The sequence below is a fragment of the Hyalella azteca genome, unplaced genomic scaffold, assembly GCF_000764305.2.
Source record: "Hyalella azteca isolate HAZT.00-mixed unplaced genomic scaffold, Hazt_2.0.2 contig5529, whole genome shotgun sequence".
NCBI lineage: Eukaryota > Metazoa > Arthropoda > Malacostraca > Amphipoda > Hyalellidae > Hyalella > Hyalella azteca.
In genome coordinates this window covers 119,031-131,449 of record NW_025935717.1, presented here as the reverse complement: position 1 = coordinate 131,449, position 12,419 = coordinate 119,031, and the positions used below count along the sequence as shown (strand labels likewise).

Sequence of the window (12,419 nt, the reverse complement as noted above, 5' to 3'; positions counted from 1 at the left end):
TCCAACATTAGGTTCCGCTAATGTGAAATTCAATCGTGTATTCCAGGGGGGGGGTTTGATCCTATATAGTCTTTGGAGAGAGTCTAGGTTTTTAGTATTTAATAAAGCTCTGCCTCAAGTTCTAAGAAGTTTTTAAATTGTCACTATCTCGTCCATAAGTGACGGAAAGCCTATATTATGTATGTTGGAAGCTCTACCATAACAGTTTGCACACGTTGAATTTAAATTCTCCCAAATTAATTTTAACTTGTAGCTTGTACTTTCCTCTTAACATTGGTTTTATCATTAAATTTTTTACGAACTGTGACTAATGAGGGTGCACTCAGAGTGAGAAGCGAGACTTTATCCGCACTGTAATGTACTTTTTGCCTTACCCTAACACAGTAGGGTCAGTCAAATGGGCGTATCAGTGCTCTCTGCTGATGCTCTGGGTATGACAGTCTCATTATTTTGACAATATGATTCATTAATTTTTCCGAGTGTTGATGTTAATTTATCTCAGGCGGCCGACTTTCCTGTAAGCTACTCAGTATTGGTAATAGCGGTGTCAGCGTTTATTAGGCCGTAGGGTGTTCACAGATTCTCAACATGACAGAACATTCACAGCTTGTTGCAGTCTCGAACCCTTAACTCGCTGCTCCAATTCTGCTTAGATTAACCGCCCAGCCTCCTCGCCGATTCTGACTAAAAATCTATCGCCTGTAGCTCGGATGGAACCCACATCTCTCACCCAATTCTGGTAGTCTGAACTGTAAACACTGGGCCACCCAACAGAAGACTACAGCTCGTGTTCTATTTTCGCCAGAAACTACCGTTATTCTCGTCCTGCAGCTGGTGCAGGTTTCGCGGTTAAGTGCAACAATTAGTTTTGCATGCGCTTCGTCGTAGCAAGAGCGGCTTGCTATGTCACCTGCCGACCCTGCTATTGAGAACGCGGTGTGTCAGTTGGAGGCCAACTTTCTTAAGGGTAACTAACGTGGCACATCTTGTGTTCAAATGATTTCGAAGGGACCGTATCTTGCGATCAATTGAGAAATTGTATCTTACGACAACAACTTTCTTAAGAGTAACTAACGTGGATATCTTATGTTCAGATTATTTTCAGAAAATACTCGCATATCTCTTGATCACAACTTTCTCAAGGGCAACTAACGTGGATATCTTGTGTTAGAATAATTTCGGAGAAACGATAACTTTCGATCAAATGGGCTAATGTTTATTATCATCATTACAGCTTCTAACTTACCTAAAACTTTATTTAATTTCATTTATAAACCATTATTGAATATAGACTATATTGAATATAGTCTGCAACCTCGTATATTACTTGTGGCATTAAATTTCTGAACCATTATATTGACGTTAAAAAATGTGATGTCGCTGATCACACTAGGCGCAATCGGTACAGTTTTCGGTACAGTTTGTATTGTATATATTTTGCTATGAAGAAGCCTGTAAAGGCGATATTGTTGTGTTTAATAATAATTGATTCGTTAATCAGAATTAAATTTAACTTTCTAGTAATTTTGAGCTTATGCATATAGCAACCCGCCGTTAAAATGGGATAAATCTTGCATTATAGTGATTCTTCAATCTCAATATATCATATTATTTTTGATTAATTTGTACGGATGTTGAGATTTTCATATTCTCAGTACACCTTATGCGATATTATGAGGCTCTTTTAATTTTTTGCAACGAGCAAAGCATACAAATACAGTTTCTTTGCATTTAAAGCGTTGCTAACTTAAGGCTGCATATTTCGCTTTTATCGAGCTTCTTGAAATATCTAAAGATATAACATGTTTCCCGTCGTTTCGTTTCATCCATGTCGATTCTTTCATACATGCTACCTGTAGTCTAACTCAGTAACAGAACATAATTTTGAATTTTATGAACTGAATAGTAAAATGTTGCCTCGGAAATTTCCTCGCTACGTGCTCCTGTTTCTTCTTGTGTCGCCCGCGCTGTCGAAACCGCTAAATGGTAAGCTTCCAATTTTTATCTAAAAAAAGCTTTTATCGCAATGTAAATGTGTGCCCTTCTTTGCGAATAATCTATATTAATATTATAAATTTTATTTGTAATAATAATTAATATTACTAATTATTATTATTTATTATTATTATTAGTATTAGCTTCACTCTAAAAATACTGAGTTGCGTTATCCGATGCGTTCATGCAGTCGTATATATTCATTCACGAAACATGAGTGAACATGAACGTTCGACTCGTACTGACCTTATAATTTACGCACGAATATTATGTTTATTATTATTTTCGTATCTGAAACTAATAAAATGTATTCCTTCAAAATCACTTATTAGAAAAGTTAATGCATAAATCATATTTCTATTTCATATATCATAGATTTTTGCTTTATTTCCTTGTTATATTTTTGCTTTATTTAATTGAAAATACAAACAGGTTTGTAAAGATAGAACCGACAACGTGTGATAAATTATGTAGGAAAAAGACAAAGATCGAATATGTAGTGTCAAGAATATCATGAAGTTGGATCAGTGTTTAAGATTATAGTCAATATTTGGCCTGTCAGCGATTGTAGGCGTCGCATAACTTCATAGCTAGCATCAGTCTCGAACCCACTACTCACTGAAAAAATATTGCTTATCTTTGCCATCTGGCTACTTTGCTGATATGTGATATGTGCTGTTACACATGTCTTGCCTGTACATCTCCTCATTAATTGGAATGGCCAAGTTATATCAAAAAGTCATTTCATTACCACACATCCCGAAATACTCATTCCATTACCTCACATACCGAAATAGTTATTTCATTACCTCACGTACCAAAATTTAGTCATTCCATTACCACACATCCCGAAATACTCATTCCATTACTTCACATGCCGAAATAGTCAATCCATTACCTCACAAAGGAAAATGGTCATTCCATTACCTCACATACCGAAATAGTCAATTCATTACCTCACATACCAAGCTACTCATTCCTTTACCTCACAAACGAAAATGACTATTTCACTACCTCATATACCGAAATGGTCATTCCATTACCTTGCGTAACACAGGAGTCATGCCGTTATTCCACATACCGAAATAGTTATTTCATTATCTCGCATGCCGAAATAGTCATTTCATTGTCTCGCATACCGAAATAGTCATTTCATTGTCTCGCATACCGAAATAGTCATTTCATTATCTCGCATACCGAAATAGTCATTTCATTATCTCGCATGCCGTAATAGTCATTTCAGTATCTCGCATACCCAAATAGTCATTCCATTACCACACATCCCAAAATACTCCATTACTCCATTACCTCACATACCGAAACAGTGATTCCATCATATCACAACCTTTATTATTCAACTTCCCGACAGCCCTGGAAAGGATAGCTGGCGAATCGAAAAGCAACTTTTGGAGTTCGTACGAAGAAGCCATGTCTCGTTTGGGCGGCTCCACTGCACATCCTACCAAGGGCATCCTACCGGGACCTCTAGTTCCTATGGAAGACGCTCATCCTTCCTTGACGAGAAATGAAAATTTTAATTCTGCACTGAAAAGCTCTGCAGCTGAGATAGATGATCTCGTATCTTACAAAGATCAATCGCTTCTTGAAATAGATATCGAAAAACCTGGAGCATCAACTGGAAATGATGATGGTTCGAAAAGAAATACAATTCCCCGAGCATATCTTACGGCTCTCGATACTTCAAGAAGTGTAAACAACGAGGATTCAGTAACAGCCGCGGATGAAATCCTTGGAACTGCAACTAGTATCGATGATAATGAGTATCAGTCAACTGAGAAGGTTTTTGCGGAATCTAGAGGCGATGCAAATCGAGTTTCCATGACGTACTCCCCGCAGGACCGGATAGCTGGTGCAGACGGTTTGAGGTGAGATCACTCTTGGTTGAATTATTATTAGTTGAATAAATATTAGTTGAATTGATATTAGTTGAATTAATATTAGTCGAATTAATAATAGTTGAACTAATATTAGTTGAATTGATATTAGTTGAATTAATATCAATTGAATTAATATTAGTTCAATTAATATTACTAGTTCAACCATGAGATCACGAACAGTGGAAGAAATTATTGAGATTTTGTCCAAATATTTATGCACTTGTATCCATGTGTGAGTCATCTTGACCCAGTTTGGTAAAAAAAACACGTATTAGTGCTACTCGCAGCAAGTGTGTCAATATTTGGACGATATAACCTTTCCATTCCTGAGTGTTAAGTTTCCCGCCTTACCAATGGTTTTGTTTCAGTTTCCATTAAATGAGTCGTTGTGTTATTGGTACTGCCGAAAAATTTGCATTTATTTTCTGACAGATTAAATAAATTCCAGCATTTGTTATTGCTTTTTTATGTGTTAAAATAAAAACTCTTTTTTGAAAAATAACTTTTGTATATTTTAATTTTTACATTTATGTTGAAATTTTTTATATTTTATATGTATATAAACAGGTATATATTTATTTTATATTTTGATTATATGTAATATTAATTAATGTATATTTTTCCGTCCTGCTAAATGCGCTGTCCTAAAACGAACTCAACGTGCAGCCTGGAAATGAACAGTACAGCGGTGAGAGCATCATGGTGTTTTATGAATATTATTTATAATTGATATTTCTACTGGCTTTAGTGCTGAAATTTAAAGGGAGCACTAAAGTTGCGTTAGCTCACAACTTATTAATTTTAATCAGTAATAAACGATTTATGAGTATTTTTTCTATCTTTTTACGGCAATTAATTGACACATCATAATTTACTTGTATGAAATAAAAAAATTCGTGCGTAGAATGGCCTATCGAATGGTATACCGGTATCGATAATTAATAATATTGGCATCTATACAAACTAAAAAAGTATCCATAGATAAGCAGCGCATTAATGTATCCTAAGCATATGTTCGCATGTATAAATCTGAAAAGCGCAACAGCCTTTGCTACTCATCATCTTAGTTGTCATTATTTCTTTGTATTTCGTGATTGAATTTCCGCGTAATTATTGCATTTTAAATTGTGACTCTATTGCAGGACGATGCTGGGAAAAACAAATCTGGTGAGATTGTGAATGCCATCATCTCGACGGTCCTCAGCCTGAGCGGCAACCAAACCGACCTACAAGATTTGGTTAACGGGACTGATTTTAATCGTTTAAACTTTTTCGGTGACTTGGGACAGTTCGAAGACAGTAAACCTGATGTTGCATATGGAGATTTCCTCAGACAAGGGTCGGGACCTATGAAGGCTTCTTTTGTTCAGTTTTATAAAAATTCGGTTTCAGGCGGTCGTTTCAACGCCTCAGTTAGCGATTCGGAAGGATCGCTTCCGCTGAAAACTATAAACTTTAATGCAAGTGAACTTAATACTTCTACTTCACTCAAATCTAATGCACAGCCAATACTCATGAACTACACAGTGACAATTTTGCGAAATATAACCCAAGATTTCAACTCATCAAGATCTACTGAACTTACGGGAAATGCAACTTTAAATTCATCAACGACTTTTGCACCTCCAGTTCGTGCTAACCCAGCTGACCTCCGAATAGATATTCCTCCTATTTTCCCGATTATTGTGCCTCAAGTTAATGAACCATCTAACCTAAGGTACGACCCAGAACCATCTCAGTTCGAATCTTTAGTTCAGGCCATTCAGCACCCGAGTCTACTCACGGTTGGCATGCTCGACTTTGCCAACACTGTTGGTCTGATGGGAGGCATTGTATCCCTGCCATTCTTGCTTGGGAAAAGACGCAAGAGAAACGCCCAACATCCAACCGAGAACATTTTTCCCGAAATTTTGAACCAACTCGAGATCCCGAACTAAGTTCTTTTCAATGCACGCGCTACATTTAATTGAGAATTTTTGAACCAACTCGAGGTCAGGAACTAAGTGATTTTCGTTGCAAATAACTTTTTAAGCTTAACATTACGTTATTTATCGCTAAGACGACGATAATTCGATATGTGAGCAAAAAAAACTCCTAATCGCCATTTTCGATTGCAGCTTCTTGAATTATAAATTTAAAGCTGTATTGAGCTGCTTATACATCTCAAATGAAAGTAACCACTTTTGCACACTCCACTCTCGTATATATACTATCACGTATGTAAAATTTGGGCTAGGATCCTCGCAGAAGTTCAAATCACTCTTTGCATTGAAACAAGAAACACTAACTTTGCATCTATCGCACTAGGACAAGAGTGAATCCGCTCAATTTCAAAAAGTTTAACAGCATTTCTATTTTTATTATAAAAATCACGAGCCAAAATGTGTTTCATCTACAACTCCGCTTCACCTCAAAGAGTAGAAGAAGTACATAGGTTGAATTTAACTCTAGTAGAGTAGAATGAGAAAAAATGAAATACTAGATTGTAGATTCAACTGTTTAGTGAATATATGCCTGCAAGTTGTTTATTTATATTGCATTCATTGTATCTGTTTTCGCGCAACATTCGGGACAAGAATAACAAATTTTTTTTAGAGTTAGTGGTGATCTTGTGTCTTCATTATCACATCAATAAAAATTATAGAACAAAAAAGAATTGTGGAGCAAATTATTTCAACCTACTTTATACCTACTTCGTAGAAAGTTTTGAATAGCTTGCGATCAAGAAAATTCAATACTTTAGGTGATTTAGTGAACTTATGTTTCATGGTTCAATTTTGAAACCGCGAGTGACATTTGGTTTAGATATGTTTTTATTTTTCAACTTCGTATTCTAGCACCATAAATGATATTAAATAACCAGTAGTTTGAGGTTTCTAAATAACCATTCTGAAACGCTTTCTAGAATTTTACTCATTCTAAAAATATACTGCATTAATTATTTGTTTGCCTATAATATTACTTATGGAGGAAGTACAATTCCGATGAAATGACGTCATTGACCCCAAAAGGTTCCAATGTTTTTTGTGAGGTAAAACAATATTAAGCAAAATTCGTACATTTTGATTAGTGTAAGCAAAATCGATAACAATTAATCATAAGTATATAATGAGAATAATTCTGCCTTTACTAATATGCGAATTAGTTTGAAATTTCTCATGTAAATATTTGTAAAGATTGTCTTCCATGTTTTGCGTTCATTTACTTCATTAACCCAATCTCTTCCGAGCTGGCTGTACGTTCGGGAGTAGTTTAATAGAATTTATTGTGGAAAAACAAGCGTGTGTATTTAAATTTGAGTATTGGTTGAGATTTAAAGATTAGTAGTGTAATATAAATATAAAGACAGGGTAAGTATTTTTCTACGTGCTCAATTATTTACGCTCTTCTAGTTCTGTGTCGAGCAAAGCTTAACGAATGTCGAATTACAAATACGTAGGTACCTACCTAAGCAGCGTGAACTTTGAAGTAATTTTCATCGTCTAATATTCATAATTGTATGCTTTCACTTCTTTTAAATGAATTCTCCTTGTAACTTTATTAATAACAGATGTTTTTTCTTTTAGATTTTTGTTGTATACGCACCAGCAAAAAGCCTAAAACGTGTAAAAGGCTTTTAATCTCACACTTCCTGTTCAGTGGGAGTGAGACTCTGATTCTCTGAATTCTGTGTGTCTAAATAACTACAAACTATTAATGTTAGGAAGCTGTGAATTGTGATATGTCAAAAAGTTTATTGATGAATTCTATGAATGGAGATTGATATAAATTAAATTAATACTTTCATGATCATTTGCTATGTCAAAAATATTGGGTAAAAGTAATACAGTAAAAAGTAGCCCTATTTATTCATGGATATATTGTCTGATTGTCAGCTATAATGAGGCATTTTTTGTATTTATTTTAACAAATAAATATAGGAAAGGTAATAAAAATAGGTGAAAATGACTGCATTCATAGGTAGGCTTTTTTTTGCCTCATTCATATCATGGCCCTATTAATGGCCATTAGTACAGCAATCCCTTGATTAATGCGGTTAATAAATCCCCAAGTTTTACCGTGTTAAGCAAAACTGCGCTAATCAAACTTAAGAATATATGGGAATAATTATAATGAATCCTCAAAGATAGCAAAGTTACATAATAATTTTTTTTCCACTAAAATTCATCATATTTTGCTTAGTTCAATTCATCATTCAAGCTTAGTCTCCAAAGTGATATTTTTACGTTTAAGCGTTCCCTTTTTGTCCTTAATTATGACAGTAATTTATCAAGGAAAATTATGAAGTTTGATGAAAGTGAGCAGCGATCTTGACCAGTTGAAGGCTAACGAGTAACTAGAGCACCGGCATGGCACACTTACCGGCAAACGTTGCTGAACTTGACCATTCGAGTTATTAACGAGACAAGGCGTGGTTAAACCGACTCTGTAGTCAGCACGAGTGCGTACGGAATGGGACCTTATTTAAAGAATTATTGGCTGAAATTCGTAAAGTAACATTTGGCGAATTTTCCAAAAGTCGTAACAAAAGTAATAACATAAGATCTAATAAGCAAAAAGTGACACTTTTGTTACAAACGTAACACCTCTGGCTAGAGGCGGGAAAATGATGCGTTGTGTGGAAAAAGTCGCGCTAATCAAAACTGGCACCGCGTAGATTAAGGGTAGGTTGCAAATTTTTTTTCCGCGTTAATCAAAACCGCGGTATTCAAAACCGTGCTAATCAAGGGATTGCTGTATAGGAATTGTGGAATTCTAGATCTAGAGAGAGGGTATTAAATTTTAACCAGTAGGCCTACACATAATGATAATTATGTAACATAACACATTTGGGCACAGCCAAGAGAACCAATTAACAAAATTCATACAACCAATCAGTCTAGACTCTCATTGTTGGATTCTGACAAATTTTAATCCAGTTTGGATCATATGTTATTTTCCTTTACTTACAGCTAACACAGCCAGGTGGCCTAGGCCTAACATCTGAAATGGCTAACATTATCTGTAACATTAACTGTATTAGCTACAGTCAATCTGTAATCTTAGACTATTGCAGGAAAAAAAAAAGCCATATATGTACATTTTATACTAAAGATATAGTGATGCACTACCAACCTGCAAGGCAATTGCCTAGTTTTCCATCACTCAATTATATCTCAATTATGGGTGGTTTGTCCAAAATTATCCAGTTTGGTGCCACAGCATGTATACCTAAATATATTTTGCCAATGGCAACATATTGGTAGTTAATTTTCTAATCCTATGAAACATAGGATTGGAAAATTTGTACTTTATACCAAACCAAAGACCCATGGGCCCATGGCTTCAATTTGAGAAATACTTGCAATTAATTTGGAATCTGGCTGCTTGATTAACAAACCCTTTTATTGACAATTAGATAGTAGGATCACAGCAGAATCATTTACTATATGTTTTAAACAACACAATGGATCTGTTTGTATCAATTGTATGCACAACCTAAAATTTTACTTCCCTGATGACTAGCATTCAACGGAGTTTGAACAGGTGTATTAATATGTCTAATATCCTGTTTCTCCCAATTTGATCTGTATGTTCCTGTGATTCAGTGCTTGCAACATTTTTTCAAGCTTTAACATTGTTTCTGCAAACTAAAGTCATGCTAATGTATTTCAGCTCCAACTTTTGAACTCAATTTCCCATAGTAATTAATGGAAATGCCACTCAGTTGGCTGCCTGTAGAGTAATTGTCCCTCTATGTTCCAAATTCCTCCATCATTTTTGTTATTATTTTGAGCCTAACTTTTCTTAATAGTTAGCACATATCATGATGTTTTTCTAGAAGGGTATGATAGTGCTATGCTTACAAAATAAATTTGTAATTTTTAGACTTCTCAAAAAATATTCTTATTCCAAGAAGTGTATGTTGACCACAAAGGGACTTGGTTGTATGCTCTGAAAAATTGTCATCTTAATATAAAGATGTCAATGAATGATTGTTGAAGATATTCCTTAGAGAATGTGTGTGTAGTTGCAGAGCCTTGTAGTAATGGGATAATTATGAGAAAGCCATATAGCTAACATTATTTCAACAAGATTATCATATCCTACTTTTAAATAATATAATTTCATGGTTTCTTCAAAATAATTGGAGAGTGCCTTCACTTTTTAAATTCAGATATGCATAATCCATGCTCTACTATCAAAATGAAAGAAATATGTGGATATCCTGAAAGAAGGAAAAACAATTAGGCTATAATTTTTGCATTAAGCCCTCCAAATTTGGTCCAATAATAACATTCCCTTTTATTTGTACAGGGAGACAGCTGAATTTTTGGATAGGACACCTTTTATATGGTGGTGCAACTCCCACGAACCACAACGGAAGGGCAGCGGAGCCAAGGGGGTGCTTCTCGCTCCTTGGGAGGAAGGTTGGTAGCTCTTCATTGCTTCTGCTGTGCTGTATATTAAGATAGATATTATATATTATTAGTGTTTTTGCATTGATACCTAGGTATATCCTGGTATATCCTTAGAAGTACCTGTGTTATGGACATAGCAGTCCCGGGCCACACTGGAGTTCTGCCTTTGTATTCCATTTGCCTGTGCTTGCAGTTTATAATGGGCAAATATAGCAGTTGCTAAAGTTCAGCAGTATTCAGCATACAGTTATTTTCTAATTATTTACATGATCTCAGTTGCAATACTAATAGCTGCACTATATTACTGAGTTATGCATTCATGATATTTTTAATGAATATTTAATTTAATCCAGTACCATGATGAAGTCCAGTATGAGCTTACCTATATTATTATTTTGTTACTTAATTAATTCAGATTGTAGATGGCCTTATGATTTTTTTGTTATTTAATTAAAAAACGACAGTACACCCTTTAAAATGCAATTTTAGTATCTTGAATTAATTCTTGAAACTTTTTAAAGCAAATGTTTTTTCAGGGACGATAGTCGTTCCTCATCCAACAGCAGAAGGCGATGGATTCCTCCTTCTAGTTTGAGACGAGATGCACTTACCCAAGACAATCAAAATGAGGTCATTTTCCGAAAGGTGAGCAAATTCAGGTTCTCTCATCTTTGATTATATTTTCTGAAAAATGTGAGTTCAAAATTATGCTGGTTGAATTCAATTGATAAAATAAAATTTATTCATTGTGTTTAATTTATTCCAACATTCATTAATAATTTTCTTGTCTTATATATTCAATTTTTAAAAGCCCATCTGGCAACGAGTGATTTTGTAAGGCACTTTAAAAGTTTCACTGGCTATAAATTTTACTTAAATTTTTACTGATCAAGACTTAAATTTTTACTGAAACCCTTACTTGTCACTCATGAAATTGGCAAAACCTAAATGTTCAAATAGTGTACAAGTTGAATGAGTATACTCACTTTGGTAGTTGAATGATATCCATGAATCAGTTTTTTTTGGTAGCATAACTTTATGTATTAAATATAATATCAAATGTTGAACTACCTAGTATTCCACTTGTTTATTATTGTATTGAAAAGCTCCTTAACTGTAATTGTTGTGCTGATCATATGTGGTGACATGCTAATAACATTCTATCTCTATTGATGTGTTACTTTTTGCTTTCTATTGAGCCACTTGCATCTCTTTCAGATCCGGGGTCTTCTTAACAAGCTCACCCCTGAAACCTTTGACAAGTTAAGCAATGAACTTCTCAATGTTGGACTGAATGCCCGTGCTGTACTTGAAGAACTTATTCTCTTGGTGAGTTATTCCCAGTGTGGAAATAACTCGTGCATGGAAAATTTCCAGCATGGAAAATATTAGCTTATTACAAGCTGTTTATTTTAAACATTGTATTTACGTTTAAAAGACAAATTTTTGTTAAGTAAAGCCAGATGAATTTGATTAAAATACATGTATTGAGAATTAATGCAAAAAACTTCTAACTTTGAACCAAGTTATATTGACTAATTTCTAGTCAAAACGGAGATCTAATTTACTTGATTAGGAAAATATATCCGAAACAATGTATCAACCATGTGTATATAGCTTAGTTTATTGTTAGTATAAAAATACGATAGTCTTCCTGCTTTATGACATTATTGTATTTTGCTCTTAGTGTCTCATTTCTTTACTATGGCATTTGATTGGTCCAGTTACTGATTTTTTTTTTACAGGAAATGACATTTTCTTGCTGTTTCTCCTTTGATTAGTTCAATTAGTTAACATCGCTTTACAGGAAATTACATTTTCTTAATGCTTCTTTTTATTAGTTCAGCAACTTATCAACTTACAGGGAAATAAATTTTCTAATTACTTGTCCTCTGACTTTGCAGATCTTCCAAAAGGCTCTTGATGAACCAAAATACTGTTCTATGTACGCACAGCTGTGCAAACGGCTGTCATCTGACTTGCTGGCAGTCTGACTTGCTGGCAGGCTGACTTGCTGGCAGGCTGACTTGCTGGCAGTCTGACTTGCTGGCAGCCTGACTTGCTGGCAGCCTGACTTGCTGGCAGCCTGACTTGCTGGCAGCCTGACTTGCTGGCAGTCTGACTT

The 12,419-nt window shown here is 34.8% G+C and overlaps 2 protein-coding genes across 2 annotated transcripts; both read left to right on the top strand.

The window, feature by feature from the left end:
* The first annotated feature begins 1,761 nt into the window (after positions 1-1,761).
* On the top strand, positions 1,762-6,527 carry LOC108677565. Its single transcript, XM_018165797.2, has 4 exons — positions 1,762-1,986; positions 3,365-3,881; positions 4,560-4,581; positions 5,036-6,527. The coding sequence occupies exons 1-4, from the start codon at positions 1,911-1,913 to the stop codon at positions 5,828-5,830; spliced, it is 1,410 nt and encodes a 469-aa protein (XP_018021286.1). The 5' UTR covers positions 1,762-1,910; the 3' UTR covers positions 5,831-6,527.
* Positions 6,528-7,088: 561 nt separating this feature from the next.
* Positions 7,089-12,288, top strand: LOC125177906 (eukaryotic translation initiation factor 4 gamma 2-like). Its single transcript, XM_047880537.1, has 5 exons — positions 7,089-7,243; positions 10,191-10,303; positions 10,831-10,939; positions 11,513-11,623; positions 12,199-12,288. Exons 2-5 carry the CDS (start codon positions 10,227-10,229, stop codon positions 12,286-12,288), a joined length of 387 nt encoding a protein of 128 aa, XP_047736493.1. The 5' UTR covers positions 7,089-7,243; positions 10,191-10,226.
* The last annotated feature ends 131 nt before the right edge of the window (positions 12,289-12,419 follow it).

Bases quoted from the DNA above. Each gene is read 5' to 3' on its own strand.
- LOC125177906 (XM_047880537.1), top strand. From the start codon at position 10,227: ATGGTGGTGCAACTCCCACGAACCACAACGGAAGGGCAGCGGAGCCAA. The intron at 10,304-10,830 runs GTTGGTAGCTCT...ATGTTTTTTCAG, and splicing joins TCTCGCTCCTTGGGAGGAAG to GGACGATAGTCGTTCCTCAT. The intron at 11,624-12,198 runs GTGAGTTATTCC...CTGACTTTGCAG, and splicing joins TTGAAGAACTTATTCTCTTG to ATCTTCCAAAAGGCTCTTGA.
- LOC108677565 (XM_018165797.2), top strand. From the start codon at position 1,911: ATGTTGCCTCGGAAATTTCCTCGCTACGTGCTCCTGTTTCTTCTTGTG. The intron at 1,987-3,364 runs GTAAGCTTCCAA...ACTTCCCGACAG, and splicing joins GCTGTCGAAACCGCTAAATG to CCCTGGAAAGGATAGCTGGC. The intron at 3,882-4,559 runs GTGAGATCACTC...CTCAACGTGCAG, and splicing joins GCTGGTGCAGACGGTTTGAG to CCTGGAAATGAACAGTACAG.